Consider the following 19611-nt stretch of genomic DNA (forward strand, 5'->3'; position numbering starts at 1 on the left):
TTTTGAGTCCTCATTGTACCCATAGATAAGTATGGAAGTTTATAAGAAGGGTACTGGTTGATGTCAGGTCAATAGATTAGCTGACTGAGCCTATTTTAGCATAGGGGAAGGGATGTTCAATGGAGAATCTAGAATAATTTCTCCCTTCCTTCCTTCCTTCCTTCCTTCCCTTTCCTTTTTTTCTTTTCTTTTCTTTTCTTTTCTCTTCTTTCAAGATTTTATTTATCTGACAGAGAGAGAGAAAGCCAGCGAGAGAGGGAACACAAGCAGGGGGAGTGGGAGAGGAAGAAGCAGGCTCCCAGCAGAGGAGCCTGATGTGGGGCTCGATCCCAGAATGCTGGGATCACGCCCTGAGCCAAAGGCAGACACTTAACGACTGAGCCACCCAGGCGCCCCTAGAATAATATCTTGATAAAAAAATAAGAGCTGGGAGAATTCTATTTGAATGCTTACACCACAGCTAATTTCAATAAATATTTAAGGGCATTTATAAGGGGAAGTATTCAAGAAATGTGGAACATGAGTCATGTACCCATTTTGTATTAGAAATAGACTAGAGTGTTGTGTATGGGGATAGGATCTGCCGTTGTTTGCCTCAGTCTTGTGATTATTAGGTCTATATGGGAACACATACCTGTGCTTGCAAATCTTGCTGTGTCCCTGCAGTTAGTCTGTCGTTGGGTTAGCAGTCCCAACATGCGAAGGATAAAGGCCCACGTGCATTATATGTTCTAGTTTATAGTTAGGTAAGGTAAGATTTCGTTATGGGCAGTTTTGAGGTTTATGAAATTAGGCTACTTTTTTGGTCCCTTTTTAAGAAAGGTTATGCATTGGCACCCTTAGCTGAATTCTAGTCACATACAAGAATATAAAGTTATAGGGGCGCCTGGGTGACTCAGTTGTTAAGCGTCTGCCTTCGGCTCAGGGCGTGATGCCAGAGTCCTGGAATCTAGCCCCGCATTGGGCTCCCTGCTCCGCTGGGAGCCTGCTTCTTCCTCTCCCACTCCCCTTGCCTGTGTTCCCTCTCTCTCGCTAGCTGTCTCTGTCTCTGTCAAATAAATAAATAAAATCTTAAAAAAAAAAAAAAAAGAATATACAATTATAGGGACCTTCGGCTCAGGTCATGATCCCAGAGTCCTGGGATCGAGCCCCGTATCGGGTTCCCTGCTCAGTGGAAAGCCTACTTCTTCTCTCTCTCTGCCTGCTGCTCCCCCTGCTTGTGCTCGTGCGTGCTCTCTCTCTCAAATAAATTAAGTCTTCAAAAAAAACATAAATGTAATTGGGTGAATTCTCATAACGCCATCCCCACGCTGGTAGCCACTGCCCTGGTTTGTAACACCACATATTAGTTTGTCTACTTTGTATGAGATTTAAGTTCTATATATGTACAATAATATGTTAAATTCTTTTTCTTGCCGTTATGTTTGTGAGATTAGCTGTTTTTTCTTTGATCATTTCTGTATAAGAACATCTTATTTGTACTGTGTTTTTTTTTTTTTCCTTCTAGTTTGGGGATGTTATGAGTAGTGTTATGGTAATTTTTGTGTGGTACAGTTATTTGTAAGCTGTGGTATTTTACTTCATTACTGGTAATAAATTAGCTTGGACACATGAGTTGTCTTTAAATAGTTTATTGATCATGTTGATTTAGAGTGTTTATATCCTTATTAAGCTCTTGGGGACTTTTCACTGGGGGTAGATGCATAATTTGGGGTTAGAGACCCAAACATAGTTTTCCTTTGAATTCCTCTGGTGAACTTAATGAGAGTTGAGGCCAGTTTTTCAGACATTTTCCAGATTTCTGATCCTCTGTTTTTCTTACTTACACTGGATTCGAATCTAGTTGGAAATTTCCTTCAGGAAATTAAACCTTTGGTTTATTGTAGGTCAGATTCAACGTACTACAGTATGTTGTCCCTGAAGTGAAAGACCTTTACAATTGGCTGGAAGTGGAATTTAACCCACTAAAACTCTGTGAGAGAGTCACAAAGGTAAGACTTTGTATTTTAGTTTTGGTTATACTACTATACAGCTGACCCTTTTGCTATTTCAGATTGTATTTATATTGAGAGAGAAGTATGGTCCTATACGTTTGAATTCAGTGCACAATTTCATTGTCTTTTTTTCTTTACATCAGGAAAAAAGATATTTCTGATGTGCTAAATAAACTTTTGGAGGTCTATTAGCAGCATGACTAATATAGCCATTGCTGTCAGTCACCTTCAGACAAGCCTCAGTATAGCTTCATATTCTAGGTGTATTTCCCTGCCGTGTGTGATGTCTTTATATGTTTTAAGAAAATTAGAAAAGTTTCACCAATGTTTGAGTGTTACTTAGAAAGTATAATTCTTTTTCAATGTAATGGATTTTGTAGGTTCTAAATTGGGTTCGGGAACAACCTGAAAAGGAGCCAGAGTTGCAACAGTATGTTCCGCAGCTGCAGAACAACACCATACTCCGTCTTCTGCAGCAGGTGAGCATTTTCAGATGAGTGTTTTATTTAGAACTGGAATTGTCCCCATGATTGTTTTTATCACAACACTAAAAAATTTAGGAATCACCTAGGAATCACCTTCACCCAACTCTGTCCTTGCCAAAATTAGTCTTACTATTTATTTGGTTTGAAAAACAATTATCTCATGTAATTTGTAATTGCTTTTTTCACCTTTATTGTTGAACACCATCTTTTGTACATTTCTCCTCATTAGCAGTGTAAATCTATTTTACTCCTTTTAACTCCTTTGTGGTTTTACATTGTCTAAAGGGTACTGTGATTTATTTATTCAGACTCTTCTGATAGAAGTCTGTATTTCTAGTTTTTTTTTGCTATTAGAAAATGTCGCAGCAGTGAACATTTCCATACTTGTATCTTTGCATACTTCGATGGCTATCTGTAGTCCAGGAAGTGGACTTAGTCACAGGGCTTACACATCTAAAGCTTTAATAGCTCTTCAAGATACAGTTAATGAACCCTCCTACCAGTAGTGACTGGGAAAGCCTTTTCTCTTACGCTAGTTACTGTTAGTCTTTTAACATATTTTAGTCTGACTTATGTAAATTTGAAGATTATGGTTTATAATATGGCTTCAGTGTTCCTGTTTTGTCCTCATTTGTTTTCAGTGGGTGGGGGCTTTTATGACACTTTGACTTACAGTATTTGTGCACATTTCATTGGCCTGCTTCTCTTGTATATGTGAGCAGTGTTATTTCTTATGTGCTATACAAATAGTTGAAGGTTAATTAGCAGTATAACTAAATAGTAATGCTGCCAGTCTCCTTCAGACAAATAAGTTTATTGACAGTGTTCGGATGAATTAGGTAGGTAGCAGGTCTTTATCTACAAATATGTGGCCATTCAGGGCTTTTTGTTTTATAAAACTAGGATTTGAAAGGATTATGCTTTTTTTTTTTTTTTTTTAAGATTTTATTTCTTTATTTGACAGAGATAGAGACAGCCAGCGAGAGAAGGAACACAAGCAGGGGGAGTGGGAGAGGAAGAAGCAGGCTCATAGCGGAGGAGCCTGATGTGGGGCTCAATCCCATAATGCTGGGATCACGCCCTCAGCCGAAGGCAGACGCTTAACCGCTGTGCCACCCAGGCGCCCCGAAAGGATTATGCTTTTAAGGAATGGTATCATGTGATGGTTCAAAGCGTAGCATTTGGAGTTGGTAGCCTCGAATTGGAATTCCAGCTCCAGCAGTGCAGTGTTAACACTTAATCTGAGTTTCAGTTTCTTTTCTCTGAGAAATGGGCATAATTTCTACTTCTCATACTTGTGTAAGACTGCACAAAAAAATGCTGAATAGATGATAGCTGTTGTTACTAACCTTGTGTTTCTTATGCAGGTGGCACAAATTTATCAGAGCATTGAGTTTTCTCGTTTGACTTCTCTGGTTCCTTTTGTTGATGCTTTCCAACTGGAACGGGCAATAGTAGATGCAGCGAGGCACTGTGACCTGCAGGTATGTGCTAGAAGGGACCCTGAGGTGAAGGCCTATAAGGACTAAAAAACACATATCCTTTGTTTCTCAGCTTTTGGTTCAGTGGCACCATTTTAAAGTTGTACTGAGTGGATCTTCTGGCTTTTGTACTTAACATTCTTAATTTTTTCCCCTCATAATCAGTTGAAATTTTTTACTAAAAGACATTGATTCCTAGAGTGATTTCATATTTATATATAGGTGTAACTATTGATGACGTTATTTAATTCACAAAGGTTCGTATTGACCACACTTCTCGGACACTTAGTTTTGGATCTGATTTGAATTACGCTACTCGAGAAGATGCTCCAATTGGTCCTCATTTGCAAAGCATGCCTTCAGAACAGATAAGAAATCAGCTGACAGCTATGTCTTCCGTACTTGCAAAGGCACTGGAAGTCATTAAGCCAGCTCATATACTGGTATGTATCTTTGGGAAAATATGACCTACAGAATTTTTGAGTGGCCCTTATGCTATATCTTGCACAAAAAGGTTTGAGACGAGTCTGAGAAAATGGGCTTATTATATATTTCCTGGTCAGTTGTATTTGCTAGTTTTGGTATCATACCTACTACACACATGACGTGCTGTCCGTCCCACCCCCCCCCCCTTAGGGAGTACTATGTTTGGGCTTTTCCTTTCTGCTGAAGTTCTGTTCTTGTTTGTGTGCTGTGTTAGCATTTCCCTTTGGCTTGCACACTTTTTTTTTTTATATGGATTTTATTTATTTATTTGACAGAGAGACAGCCAGCGAGAGAGGGAACACAAGCAGGGGGAGTGGGAGGGGAAGAAGCAGGCTCCCAGCAGAGGAGCCTGATGTGGGGCTTGATCCCAGAACGCCGGGATCACGCCCTGAGCCGAAGGCAGACGCTTAACAACTGAGCCACCCAGGCGCCCCTGGCTTGCACACTTTAAAGTAGATTTGGTGCAGAGAAAACTTGACCTAGCAAATAAAGGTTCTTCTATGTCACTCCTATTAATAGAAGACTGTATAAGTCGTAATATTTGATGCTGGGAACTAGTAGCTTAAATAACATCATCTCCTGTTCTTAAATGCAGACAAACATAAGGGTAATATGTCAGGATTATTAGTAATTATTTGATAGCCTAATATCATGGTGTGTCCCACAGTTTTTTTTAAATGCATTTGTCTTTGAAGCAAGAGAAAGAAGAACAGCATCAGTTGGCTGTTACTGCATACCTTAAAAATTCACGAAAAGAGCATCAGCGTATCCTGGCTCGCCGTCAGACAATTGAGGAAAGGAAAGAGCGCCTTGAGAGTCTGAATATTCAGCGTGAGAAAGAAGAATTGGAGCAGAGGGAGGCTGAGCTCCAGAAAGTACGGAAGGCTGAAGAAGAGAGGCTGCGACAAGAGGCAAAGGAGAGGGAGAAGGAGCGCATCTTACAGGAACATGAACAAATCAAAAAGAAAACTGTCCGTGAGCGTTTGGAGCAGATCAAAAAAACAGAACTGGGTGCCAAAGCATTCAAAGATATCGATATCGAAGTAGGTAGCACATTACTTCTTAACAACTTTGATCCACATCTCAGAAGCATAGTCCTTTACCGTTTATTGATTACATTGGGTTTTCTGGTTATTTTCACTGCCTTTGGTACAGCTGATTCATTAATCTGTGAAGTAAACATTTGTTTTTAATGGCTCAGCAGTTTTTAACCTTTGTTAAAATGGAGGTGGGTACGTGCGTTTTAAAGGAATGAGAAATAGATGTTAAGATCATGTTGTTTTCCCTACACTGAAGTGGAACTGTGGCTATTGTAAAGCATTTTTACATTGCCTCTGTTTACCCATTGTGAGCATTTACTCATTGTATAGAAAGTAATTTAGGTTTTGATTTTAGAAAAATCACAAGAAATAGACATTTCTCTTGTATTCTTATTCGTGAATGTGTATTTGTAATACTTTTCAGGATCTTGAAGAATTGGATCCGGATTTCATCATGGCTAAACAGGTTGAACAACTAGAGAAAGAAAAGAAGGAACTTCAGGAACGTCTGAAGAATCAAGAGAAGAAGGTAGATGAAAGAACTGGTTGGTAGACTTTAAACATGCTAGGTTAATAGGAATTTTTCCTTTAAACTACCTGTGTTTTCATGTCATTCAGATTGACTATTTTGAAAGAGCTAAACGCTTAGAGGAAATCCCGTTGATAAAGAGTGCTTATGAAGAACAGAGGATAAAAGACATGGATCTGTGGGAACAACAGGAAGAAGAAAGAGTAAGGTTTTTGTTTAACATTTGTAGACTGTAAACTATAATTAAATCCTCTGCCAGTAACGGGGCCATGATTTCAAAACTGCGATTTTGTGTTCCTTTGCCAGGAATAGTGCTTTAATGGCTGCGTACTAACAGATTGGTGGGCAGATAGAAATTTTCACAACAGAGATTAAAAAATGAAACTTGTAAAATACAAAGGGCAGCTGAAAGTTCACTAAAAAACCCCAGCTCTATGGGGATATAATTGACATGCCATACAGTTCTCCCATTTAAACTGTACAGTTCATGGTTTTTGGTATATTTACAGAATCGCACAGCCATTTAATTTTAAAACGTACCCCAAAAGAAGCTCCATACCCATTGGCCGTCACTCCCCATTTCCTCCTCCACCACCTCGACCTGGAATCAGCAGTCCCCATTCTGTCTCTAGATTTGCCTATTTTTAAGACCTTTTATATAAACAGAGTGTATAATACATGGTCTTTGTGACTAGGCAGTTCCTTCTGTAGTTTTGTTAGTATATATCATATTTACCTAATGATTCAAAGGCAAGGTTTGCAAATGTTTATAGTGGCCAGATTTGTGATTAAAAGCTAATGGCCCCATTCTGGTTAAAAATAAAAAGTAACTACAGACAGCACATCCGTGAGGACTGTGGTGTGGGGAATGCAGCCTCTTGGTTGCATTGGTGTGTTGTCATCTGGGCTTCGTTTGCCAGTTCCTCCCATTTTTTCAGAAGTTAGAATTTTTGTGATAATATGTAAAATTAGGGAAACAAGAATGCAGACCAGATAAAATACTTGAGATGATCTGCTGTAGTCTTTGCCGGGAAGCCTTCCTTTTTCCCCTTGGAGTGCAAAGGGAAAAGCCTCCTTAAATCAGTAGTGCACCCTACCTTAACCTCCAGTTTTCTTTAAGGGAGAAAATATCTTTTATTATTAAACCATAGTGCTGATTACCTCTGAGGTATTTTATTTTACTGTATAGGTTATAGTTTTTCTTTTATAAAGATTTGCAGTACTTTTGGGCCTAAATAAAAAGTTTCTTACAGATGCCCCCAGGACTCCTTTATCCATCTTCTGTCCCCGGTTGCCTTCCTAGGGACATGTGGGCATAGATGATAGTAACCCTTTTATGTTTATGCCAAGATGGAAGGGGCAGAGGAGCTGCTTGTCATTCTTCAAGAATATCTGTCAGGAATTAAGAGTAATCAGATAATGAATGTTTTGAAATTTAACATCCTATTATGTACTTGCAGATTACTACTATGCAACTAGAACGTGAAAAGGCTCTTGAACATAAGAATCGAATGTCACGAATGCTTGAAGACAGAGATTTATTTGTAATGCGACTCAAGGCTGCACGACAGTCTGTCTATGAGGTGAAGTTACTGGTTTCAGGGAAACACTCATTCATGAGCTTTTTAGTTTTGCCCTAAGGTTCTTTAACACAGTGGTATGTTCTATCTTGACCTTTTGTAGTGATCATTCAAGTAATAGTTTAGTAGAAAGGTTCTTGAAAATACAGGATTAATTAGTCAGCCATCCCTATAAACAAATTTTTCTGAAAGTGAAAGTGGACTGCATAAAATTTGCTTTTGATACAAGTTTTTGTTTAGTGTTTGATTTAGAAAGGAAAAGGGTAGATCAAAGTATCCTGCCCTTAAATTCTCATTTAATCCTTCAATTTGTTTTATATAAAAACAAACCCACTAGGTATAGAAAATAGCTGTCAACAATTTAAAACTTAAAAAATTTGACATAAAAAATGAAAAAAATTTGACATGAAAAAACTTCCACAGTCATTTGGAAATTTTTAAAGATTTTATTTATTTATGGAGGTGGGGGGCTGAGAAGAATCTCAGGCAGGCTCCATGCCCAGTGCAGAGCCTTACGTGGGGCTCAGTCTCTCGACCTCAAGATCATGACCTGAGTTGAAACCAAGAGTCAAATACCCAACGGAATGAGCCACCAGGCACCCCCATTTGGAAGTTTTTGTACTTGAAAGTTGCTTCTTAAGGTTTCAAGAAATTTGCAGTGCTTTGGTAAACTTCAAATTTAACTTGTTGGTAGCTCTTCAGAATTCTTGATTTTTGTTTTGTAATTCTTGTTATCCATTCTGTTAATAGGAAAAACTTAAACAGTTTGAGGAGCGATTAGCAGAAGAAAGGCATAATCGCTTGGAAGAACGTAAAAGGCAACGTAAAGAAGAACGCAGAATAACCTACCATAGAGAAAAGGAAGAGGAGGAACAGAGGAGGGCGGAGGAACAAATGCTAAAAGGTATCTATAGACCAAGATTGGAGGTGGTACAAGGCAAGGTTGGTAGTCGTTGTATAGCAGTCATATTCAGGGCTCCTGGGAGGCTCGGTCGGTGAAGTGTCTGACTTTGGCTCAGGTCATGGTCTCAGGGTTCTGGGATCCAGCCCTGCATCGGGCTCCCTGCTGTCTTCCTCCGCCCCTCCCCCTGCTCATGCTCATTCTCTCTGTCTCTCTCAAATAACTAAATAGAATCTGAAAAATACATATACAAATACAGTCATATTTGGAAAATACAGGAACAAGGAACCAGGATCATTGGCTGCTTTTTTTTTTTTTTTAAGATTTTATTTATTTGTGAGAGTGTGAGTGTGTGTGCACACGCACACAGGCACGGGGAGCAGCACACAGAGGGAGAAGCGGGCTCCCTGCTGAGCAAGGAGCCCAATGCGAGACTCAGTCCCGGGACCCTGGGATCATGACCTGAACTGAAGGCAGATGCTTAACTGACTGAGCCACCCAGGTGTCCTGGATCATTGACTTCTTAACTGCAACTAACTAGAACCTAAGTTTTAGTTGCCTGAAGTTTGTTATAGGTGAGGATGTTAATTCCTTTACCAGCTTATTTCCACATTTTTGGTGTTTGTTTAAAAAAAATGGTATCACCTTCTAATTTTTATCACTGTATTTTATGTAGTAACATTTATTGAGGAACACATGCCAGATGACATCTGTCAAGTGATTCTTTATCTGGAAATCCCAGATGCTCAGGAGTTGGGGAGGGATTCAAGTATCTTCTTGTCATTACAAAGCTATTCATGTTGAGTGGCATAATACTTGTTTTACTTGAATATTTTCTGTCCCCTAGCTGATTATAAACTACTTAAAATTTTTAAAAAGACTTTTTTTTCTACTTTATGCTGCCTGTTAATACCAGCAAAGTAGACATAGCAGTAGGGGAGAGAAGCAGGTAGAGGCACACCTTATAACCCTAATATGTTCTATAGAGCGTGAAGAGAGAGAGCGTGCTGAACGGGCCAAACGCGAGGAGGAGCTACGAGAGTATCAGGAGCGGGTCAAGAAATTAGAAGAAGTAGAAAGGAAAAAACGCCAAAGAGAGCTGGAAATTGAAGAAAGGGAACGACGCAGAGAGGAAGAGAGAAGACTTGGTGATGATCCACTTTCTAGAAAGGTGCGTATAGGAGTTAGTCTGTTTTTACGTGATGTGTTTGTCACATAGTTGTCTTGCATGATCCATATACCTCAGTGCATGTGTCAGTGTCTGGGCTTGGTGTTTTAAATTGGTTGCATTCATCTCTCTTAAAGTCTGATATTACTTAGTCTTCCCAAAGGTAGGTTCCTAAGGGGGGAAAATTAGACTTACTTTAGCAAAGCTGGGATTTTAGGCTTCAGTTTAGAAATCTCAGTAAGAATGAAGTCTTCTAAGACTTCAGTATTTGATAAAAAAAACATTCTTTAGTGTATGGAAGAAGGACTGTTCTACTTTCCTTAATGGGGGTTGCTGTGAATTCAGAGGATGATGTGAGTTCTCTGACTCCTAAGTACTCAAAGAAATACGGTTCTGGTGGACCAGCAGTGAATATTCACCATCTCCTGGGAGTTTGTTAGAAATGCAGCATCTCAGGCCCAGTGCCAAACCTGAATTAGAATCTGCAGTTTAACAATATTCCCAAGTGATTGAAATGGTGCTCTGAGTATTTATTTTTAATATGCACACATGTCCAAAACTGACCTGTGTTCCCCCTCTGTCTTGTCTCTGATTGTCTTGTGTCTCTAATTCCTGCTCCAGATTGGTGACACCGTTACCCACTTAATCATGGAGCTTTGAATCTACCCCTCCCTCCTTTCTGTTCCTACATTACTGCCTTAATTCAGAATTTCCTTTTGCCTGTATTATTTACTGTTCTCCTTACTATTTTCCCTGATTATAATCTTTCCCCAGCTTTAGACCTTCCTCTACATTGTGGCCTGTGTGATTTTTTTTTTTTTTTCCATAACACATATTTGATCATTATACCTGCTCTTGGGTTTCACGTCTTCCTTTGTTTGGTACTCAGTACTTGCCAAAGGTAAAACCTGCCTTAGCAGTCCAGGCCTTTCTAGTTTGCTGCTTTCCATCAGCTTCATCTGTCACTATTTTCCTCTTGGTCACCTATACTTTCTCCCTTCAAGCTAGTTGAATGCCTTACCATGTTTCTGTGATGTTATCTGCATGTTTGTTCTGTTCTCCCTTGGATGTGCCCATGTTCCCCCTTAAACAGGATACTTATTTTCTAATTTAAGAGGTGAGTAGCTGGAGGATTTCTTGCCGGCCTTTCTCCATTCCTTTATCTGTGCCTCACCAGTGTCAGTTCTCTTTATCAGAGGACCCCTCGGACCTTTGATTTCTTTTTAAGATGTATATGGATAGATTTTTAGTTTTGTTACTTTTGTTGCTAATTTTTATTTTTACATCTTTGTTATTAGTGAATGTGGCCTATATGATTGGTTTTTTTTTTTAAATTATTAGAGCATACACGCTTGCCAGCAGGGGAAGGGGCAGAAGGGGAGGGACAGGGACAGGAGACTCCCCAACTGAGTCCCATGTGGCTTGATTTCAACCCTGGGATCGTGACCTGAGCTGAAACCAAGCGTAGCTGCTTAACCCACTGAGCCACCCCCCGCCCCTGGTCTCTATGATTTCTAATTGTTTGGAATTCAGTACATTTGCCCCTTGTGCCCTGAAACACGATGTTATGCATATTGTTTTTCTGTTGGGCGCAGTGTATGTATGGAATCAGAAGTGTTGTGTTATTTTAATTTGTTACATTCTGTTAATGTATCGGAGCTTCCTCTTCTGAAGAAAGGGAGGTTAACTTAAACTTGCTGTAATTATGGGTTTCTGTGGTTTTTTTTAAATTTAGTTTTTGCAAATCTCTGTATTCATCCTTTTGTTCATTTTCAGCCTTTTGTTGCTGTTTTGTGCCTCCTTTTCCCTCCCTTCTCTTTCAGTTGGACAATCTTTAGATTTATTTATTCACATTTAACATAGTAATGACTGTATTTGGGTTTATTCTTAACATTTAGTTTGGAGTATTTTATTTATTTCCATGTCCTGCTACCTCTTCCTTTAAGCCAAATTTCAGAATTTTTCTCAGTTCATTTTTTTTGTATTCTTTTAGTGATTACCATCCATTTTCCCCCTAAAATTTATCTAAACTTCGCAGACTGTAGATTTTGAGAACTCTGTCTTCTCTGAACAAAAAATTCTGAGCATGCCTTTATTTGTTCCATTGCAGTCAGTGGAGCACTTTTACTTCCAACTCATTAAAGCATGTTATCTATTTAGGACTCCCTTAACGGTTGTACAGCCATATTGGCAAACGCTGCTTAGTTTCACATTTGTTTATACTGTATCCTCTCTTCTCTGCAGATATATTTTTGTTGGTTTGGTATATCCTTTCAGGTTTTTTTTTCTTTTCTTTCCAGGCTGTCATTGTGTATGTCTCAAAAGAGGTTTTATGTTTTTTTTCTCACAGTTGAAAAACTGCAATGGTTTGGTCTCTTCAAAATCCTCGCTCCGAAGTTTGGAGACAGTGCTTACTGTCCTAGCACAGAGGGGATGGGAGGGGATCAAAGTCTTGGTCTTGTTACTTCTGTGGATACTTTGTTTTATTTCTTGGGAACTTTCAGAATTTTCTCTATCCTTGGGATAAAGGGAGTGTAAGGATTTATGTGTATATGGTCTTTATTACTAATCCTTTTTGGCACTTGTGCCTTTCTAGTCAGAGGATGTGATTTATTTACCTTAGGGAATATTAAATTTCCTTAGCTAATGGAAATTTTTTCCCTTCTTGTCTGTATTTGCCTTGCAAAGTCCTGTTCTTTTTTAATGTTTCACATTTTCATCTCTTGGTCCTTTTGTAACTGGTTTTCTGAGATTCCTGTTCAGTTTATATGTTTATTAGCAGGGCCTGTTTGATGTATCAGCTGAGTTAAAAATTTTTGGCAATCATGTTACTTTTTAGAATACTTTTTGTTTGTTTAATGGCCATCATAGCCATCGAGGTGCTGGTTGTATGAAAACCTCTACTGACTTGAATCCTTTGTTGAGTTTGATTTGCAGAGTGAGTATGAAGGGTGGGAGAGTCTCGGTCTTCTGGGTATGGATGATCCCTCCATTGTAGTGAGCGTAAGTTTCATTGACATTTGTGTTCCTTTTTCTCCCATGGTGTCCGCTTTGGAAGGTGACACCCCAAGAGTCCAGAGTCAGGATGGCAGATGACTTGCTCTCTGGCTGTTTTCCTTCACTGCTGCTTATGCTAGTTGTTATTGGAGGATTTTGTTTCCAAAACACTTAAAATGTAAAGATCCTCTTACTCATCTACCTGGGATTGTTAGCTTTGTTAGATTTTTATCTTACTCCTCCCACCACTGCCCTAGGTCTTGTTCCGTGTTTTCCAGAGTGTTCTTAATTGCTGATTGTGGCCTCAGGTTATGTTTGTCGAGCAGTTAGGCTGTGTCAGAGGTGTTGGTGATGAACGTTGTGTGCGATGCTCTCTACAGTGGCTGTACCACATTTACATTTCCACTTGAAGGGTGTTTATCTCCCCACACCCTTTCCATATTTTCTAATGACGACATAGTGTTTTGAAGAGGGAAATAACTGTTAATTGAACCACCTCCCATTTGACATTTCATTTGTTTTTCCTCTTTTTAGTAGGCACTGTGATGCACGATTAGGGCACTGAGCTTTTTTCACAAAATCTCAAAAGGAATATCTGAGGTCAGAGGAGTTCTGTAGGTATTCTAGTAATTCTGGAGGGGTGGGTGGGTGGCAGATTGCTTTCAGGTGGAATTTTATTGATTTATAAAGCCACTTACAATACATGAGAATGCCGGTTTCACTGTACTGTCGCTCTGATTTCAGGTTAAAAAAGAAACAACTTTAAAACTTGTTTATGTTTAAGGACTTAAGATTGATGTAAGTGCAAAAACATTTGGTAATACCAGTAGTTGTAATAAGTGTTGCCATTGTAGTGCCTCACATTAACTTTGGTGAATGTAGGACTCTCGTTGGGGAGATAGAGATTCAGAAGGCACATGGAGGAAAGGACCTGAAGTAGATTCCGAGTGGAGAAGAGGCCCACCCGAGAAGTAAGTAGAGTCAAGGAAAGTAGTATCAATTAGTCATAGGCCCTATATAATACCTTATAGCAGTTTTTAAGTTTGGTTTATTTTGTGGAGATGGGGAAAGGAAAATCGTGAGGAATTGTATGCATGTCTGTTATTGAAATGTTTTTTATAGTTTACTTCAACAATGCTGTAATTACTGACTTCTAAATATTTTGACAAATATATGCTTCAGATTTTTTTGTTCCCTAATTGAATACTACTTGAGATTACAGTAAGAATGAACAGTTCTAGAACATATTTTCCTTTTCCTTTAAATTTCTTAAGTAGATTGAACCATCCTTTAAAAAGGACTCCTCGTGATAACCAAGATTTCTGGTCGTAAGTCCTGTACAGAAATTAAGTTTTGAAAGATCATAGTAATAGATTTAGAATTTGGATGCTTCTTACAAAGTGCAATTAGATACCTTTTTAAGGCAGTTGTCTGCTTGCTTTATTTGTTGATATAAGATTTTATATTGTGTTTTTTATCAGGAGCACATATTCTTAGGCTGAAGTGGTTTTTAAGAGGGAGTGAAATAATTCCCCAAAAGATCATGTGCTTTTAAGAAAATAGACTCTTAAAGATGTTTGGCTTGTTGCTCTGTAGGGAGTGGAGACGTGGAGAGGGGCGGGATGAGGAAAGGCCTCATAGAAGAGAGGAAGATCGACCAAGGCGTTTGGGGGATGAGGAAGAGAGAGAGTCTTCTCTTAGACCAGATGATGATCGCATTCCCCGGCGTGGCATGGATGATGACAGAGGTCCTAGACGCGGTCTTGATGAAGACCGGTTCTCTCGCCGTGGGGCAGATGACGACCGGCCTTCCTGGCGTAACGCAGATGATGACAGGCCTCCCAGACGGATTGGTGATGAAGACAGGGGGAGCTGGCGTCATGCAGATGATGATAGACCACCTAGACGGGGACTGGATGAGGACAGAGGAAGCTGGCGAACAGCCGATGAGGACAGAGGACCAAGACGTGGGATGGATGAGGACCGGGGGCCACGTCGAGGAGGTGCAGATGATGAGCGGTCTTCCTGGCGTAATGCTGATGATGACCGGGGTCCCAGGCGGGGCATGGATGATGACCGGGGTCCCAGGCGTGGGCTGGATGATGATCGAGGACCTTGGAGGAGTACTGATGATGACAGAATTTCTAGGCGCGGTGCAGATGATGACCGTGGGCCTTGGAGAAACATGGATGACGATCGGATTCCCAGAAGGGGTGATGACTCAAGACCTGGTCCCTGGAGACCCTTTGTCAAGCCAGGTAAAATTCTGGTTATTCAGAAAACCGGCTTAGATGCTTTTATAGAATCTGATGTGTTTTACAAATAGTGAAATCTTATATGAGCTAATCACTATTCTGTAGATAATGCCAGGTTATTTCAAATAGGGGACATCTCAAGTGGTTATATTTTGATATCTAAGTAAAAAGCTATTTTTCAGCTGAAAAAGTGAAATTTCAATGTATGCATGACTGTGATCAGACCATATTATTAGTTTCCAGATAAACTGGTCTTTTATCTTTCCTTAGGTTATCTGTGCAGTGATTTTTATGTCTGGAGCTTGGCTTCCATGTCCCACACACCAAAAGAAGTTAAAGAACTTTACCCTTTTTCTGCTTTAGTCATGTGCACTTTCTTTTCCTTCTGCCTGTTGCCTGCTCCTTTGAGGGCTCTTGTTACCATGCCCATCGTTAATGTATTGGTATTCTTCTGGTTCTGTGCTAGACCAGCCTTCTCATGTAAATAATGAAAAAATATACTTACTAAATATTTATCTTGCACTATTCTGTCAACCATGGGGTTGTACTTATGGGAAGAGCTCAGTTTCTTATTTCTCAGTCCTTGGGCCTGCTCATGTTTTTGTATTTTACCGTTCTTGAGCAATTGTATATAAGTTTGTGATTTCTATTACTGTCTTCTCCAGGTGACTTCTTTCCTTAACCTTCAGACCCATGTTTCCAGCTGCATGTTGCACATAGCACATTTCTTTTTTTTTTTTCTTTTTTTTAAGATTTTATTTATTTGACAGAGATTGAGACAGCCAGCAAGAGAGGGAACACAAGCAGGGGGAGTGGGAAAGGAAGAAGCAGGCTCATAGCAGAGGAGCCTGATGTGGGGCTCAATCCCACAACGCCGGGATCACGCCCTGAGCCGAAGGCAGACGCTCAACCGCTGTGCTCAACATTTCTGCCCGGAAGTGTCTTTGACAAGTCACATTCAACCTCTCGAAACTGAATTGTCACCCACACACTTCTCTCCAGGGCCACCACCGTCCATCTGGTTGTATAAGCTAGGGGTCTGGGAGTTCTCCTTTGCCGTCTTTTGTCCCTTTATGTTAAATGTTTCATTTAGTTCAATTCTGTCTTTTTAATGTTCTTCAAATCCACCCACTTCTCTGCGCCACCATCATCCTTCCTTGAACTCTTGCTGCCGCTGGTCCCTGCAGGCTCTCCCACTCCCAGGTCTAGTCTTGGTGCAGTAACCACAGTGATCCGTTCCACACGAAGATTTCAGCGAGTAGCCCCCTTTCCTTTGCCCTTTGTGTTTCTGTCCCATATTTCTGTCTCTTCTGATCTCCTTTCCACTCTCTGGCTGTTGTGACTTTCCTTTTCTTGTGTAAATCAGGGAGAAGGTGTCGTAGATTCTCATTAAGTCATGATACACATTTTCTGTAAAGTCGCTGTGGATACTGAGCCATTGCTCCTCAGGGAAGTACCGGTTTGGTTCTTGTAAGGCCTCTGGTCACATTTCTGTCAGCCAATGAACACAGTCTTCTTCATTTTTGTTTTAAAGATAACGTTATTTAATACATGATGTTGGTTCGTTAACATTGAACTCGTGGCCAGTGGCGCTGTAACTTGTGTATGAAGCTTCTCTCACATGAGTACTTTCCCGGTGAGGCGCATCCATCGCCTTTTCGTGCTTGGGACACTAGACAGCCACACGTCAGCACAGTGCCTGAGGGCCATTTTAAACAGTGAAATCACCAACAAAGCACAAAAATGCGAAAACCTGTCACTAAATAGACCACCAAAAGGGAACTTGTTTTAAAGTGGGAGAGCTGCAGCAAGAAGACAGAGCATTGCCCTGTCTGACCTCTGCTGTGAACATGCCCTGTGGGCGATTCGAGTATTCGATCACTGTGCACGTGTCCGTGGGTGACAAAGTGTCCCAGCGTTCATGTTAGCAATCTACAGATACATTTCATCGAGTGGGTAAATTAGCAAGTATGGGATCTATTTAGCTCAAAGCTATGGATAGGATTAAATGAGTTCGTATACACAGAAGGTTTAGAATAGTGCTGTGGCACATGGTAATACAAATAGTAGCAACAGTTGTGATTAACCTTGTAATAGATTTTCATTTAAATCTGCTCCCTTTGGCCTCTTTGTGCATATATATGATGTTCCTTGATTTGGGCGTCCCATGGCTTAGTGTGAGATACTGGTCGAAGGATTTATCTTTGTTCCCTGATCGTGTGGGTGGTAAATGATGGAGGGCAAGAATATGAAAAGAAAGTTTTTGGTAAAGATTTTGAAAATGTAAGATATGAATGAAATTATAATTGGGGCTCTGTCTCTCAGAGAGCTGGCTCCTACCCCTGACTCTCTAAGTTTTTTGCTTAAAGTGAGTTGTCTGTTTACCATCAGAACAGATTTTTATATCTGAAATCTCAGCATGTGGAACACTCAACCCAGACTATATACATTTCCCTTATCTTACGTGTTCCTCCCTTTATGTTAGAAAAACAGTGATAGGTAGTCATAAATAGGAGTCAGGGATTCTGTAAAATAAGATAAATAGCTTTAGTTTTCTTTTCAATAAGGTTGGAGCGACTTAAATTAGCACTTACAGTGGTGATATTAATGTTAGCATTTAGATCTCTATTCATAGTTACCAATCTGAGTTTCTTGAGTATAAAAATTTTTTGCCTTTTTAAAAAAAAATAAATAAAAACAGGTGGATGGAGAGAGAAAGAAAAAGCCAGAGAAGAGAGTTGGGGTCCACCTCGAGAATCGAGACCATCAGAAGAACGTGAATGGGATAGGGAAAAAGAGAGAGAGAGAGAAAACCAAGATCGTGACGAAAACGACAAGGACCCAGAGAAAGAAAGAGACCGAGAGAGAGAGCGAGAGCGGGACAGAGAGCGAGATGGGGACCGAGAGGACCGCTTCAGACGCCCTAGGTTTGCTTGGAACTCTGGGGTTTCAGTTTGGATTCTCTTAAATTCTCTTTGGTATTTTCCCAGATAGTCTTGAGAAATGGTGTGAATTGTTCCTTAATTGAACGCCCCTCTTAACAAAGTTGAGAAAGTGAGGCTGACACTGTGTGGGTGTCTGCAGGTGGTAGGACCCTTTAGTTAATACAGGTCTCTTTGCCAGCCCATTGCCTTTCCGCTGTGGTTTAGTTGTTCAGTTTTATAGCCCTTAAATTATTAAACTCTGTTGACTTTTATTAGCAATAACAGTTCTAACTTGCTGCTTCTGGCCTGAGTGGCTTTTTGCTGATGAATCTAGACCAGCACCATTTAATACAGTTTTCTGCAAGGATGAAAGCATCCTGTATCTGCGATGCCCAGTATGGTAGCCAGCAAGCACGTTTGGAGCGTGGCTAGTGCTACTGACAGAACTTCTTGTTTCTCTTTCGGTTAATTTGTATTTAAGTAGCTACATATGAGTAGTGGTTGCTGTGTTGTCATTTGACCTCTACACCTGTGGCATCAGATTGAGATCAAGTTAGAAATTTAAAGGTCGTCCCTGTTACATTTGTAAACTCTCTGAGCATCAACTTGGACGTCCTCTTGTGGAGTCTAACGACAGAATTTAACGTGTCATTTTGAATGGTTCCAGGGATGAAGGAGGCTGGAGAAGAGGACCAGCGGAAGAATCTTCGAGCTGGAGAGATTCAAATCGCCGTGAAGATAGGGATCGGGATGACCGTCGTCGGGAGAGAGATGAGCGCCGTGATCTAAGGGAGAGGCGAGATGACAGGGACCGAAGAGGACCTCCTCTTAGATCAGAACGTGAGGAAGGTATGGGTGGTCTGCATGTTGCTGAACTATTGGAAAACCATAATCCCTGGGGAAATTTTGGGTTTTACTACCTCATCCTTTCTTATAAACATCAAAAATAAGATTGTGAATATTCAGTGTAGAATTCACAGTTCTCAGGGTGCCTGGGTGGCTTAGTACCTAAGCGTTCGACTCGTGATTTTTGGCTCAGGTCATGATCTTGGGGTTGTGTGATCGAGCCTCATGTCAGGCTCCATGCTCAATAGGAAGTCTGCTTGAGATTCCCTCCCTCCCCCCTTGCCCTCCGCCCCCCCCGCCCCCCCCAGCTTACTTGCTCTCTCTCTCAAATAATAAAATTTTAAAAAAAAATTCACAGTTCTCATAAACTTAATAGTCACTCTGTAAACTCATACCTAAATTCAAAGTATAGTAGTAGGCTGATTGGATGGTAAGGAATATATATTGCTTTAGAAGTTTATGTAACTGGGGAACAGTTTTGTCATTTGTTTAAGATCTTGGTAGATAAGCACAAAGTATAGAACGTTCTTACTCTGAAATTGTGAGAAACTTTAGTTAAAAATGTTGAAAATGGCCATTGCACTTAACTAAGTAGTTGTCTCACGAAACTTTTTCATTTGTACGATGGGATTACAAGGGTTTCTCTTTACACCTGTAAAGAAAAGCATGCTTATGGCCATTTTGCTGTTACGATTTCTTCAACAAGAGCCAAAAGGGTTTTTTTGAATTTTAAAATTTTCTTTCAGATTTTTGTCACCTTGCCCTAAAGTATTGTAACAATTAGGACACTTCCCAGGCCATTGGTTTCTTTTTGTTGGCAAATTTGAGTTGTATCTCTTAAGTCTGTGTGCTGTTTTGAAGAATTTGCCAAAAATTGTATCAAAATGATTACAGATTTTACTGTTTTTTTTTTTTTTTTTTTTTT

General features: G+C 40.1%; 1 protein-coding gene and 2 non-coding genes across 3 annotated transcripts in view; all 3 read left to right on the plus strand.

The window, feature by feature from the left end:
- The window catches only part of EIF3A (eukaryotic translation initiation factor 3 subunit A), a 34848-nt gene that overhangs the window by 13793 nt on the left and 1444 nt on the right, over positions 1 to 19611 (plus strand). Inside the window, exons 8-21 of the mRNA XM_040624162.1 lie at positions 1887 to 1991; positions 2375 to 2473; positions 3847 to 3963; positions 4218 to 4403; positions 5142 to 5489; positions 5911 to 6015; positions 6105 to 6218; positions 7476 to 7598; positions 8346 to 8499; positions 9483 to 9667; positions 13544 to 13632; positions 14258 to 14919; positions 17618 to 17843; positions 18508 to 18689. Of these exons, the coding sequence (XP_040480096.1) occupies positions 1887 to 1991; positions 2375 to 2473; positions 3847 to 3963; positions 4218 to 4403; positions 5142 to 5489; positions 5911 to 6015; positions 6105 to 6218; positions 7476 to 7598; positions 8346 to 8499; positions 9483 to 9667; positions 13544 to 13632; positions 14258 to 14919; positions 17618 to 17843; positions 18508 to 18689 (2695 nt within the window). The remainder of the gene's footprint in view (positions 1 to 1886; positions 1992 to 2374; positions 2474 to 3846; positions 3964 to 4217; positions 4404 to 5141; positions 5490 to 5910; positions 6016 to 6104; positions 6219 to 7475; positions 7599 to 8345; positions 8500 to 9482; positions 9668 to 13543; positions 13633 to 14257; positions 14920 to 17617; positions 17844 to 18507; positions 18690 to 19611) is intronic.
- LOC121101328 lies at positions 2102 to 2232 on the plus strand. The gene has a single exon (XR_005833330.1). It is a non-coding gene; the product is annotated as a small nucleolar RNA SNORA19 (small nucleolar RNA).
- On the plus strand, positions 3160 to 3288 carry LOC121101326. Its single transcript, XR_005833329.1, has one exon. It is a non-coding gene; the product is annotated as a small nucleolar RNA SNORA19 (small nucleolar RNA).

This window comes from Ursus maritimus, unplaced genomic scaffold (genome assembly GCF_017311325.1).
Source record: "Ursus maritimus isolate PB19 unplaced genomic scaffold, ASM1731132v1 scaffold_7, whole genome shotgun sequence".
NCBI classification, from domain to species: domain Eukaryota; kingdom Metazoa; phylum Chordata; class Mammalia; order Carnivora; family Ursidae; genus Ursus; species Ursus maritimus.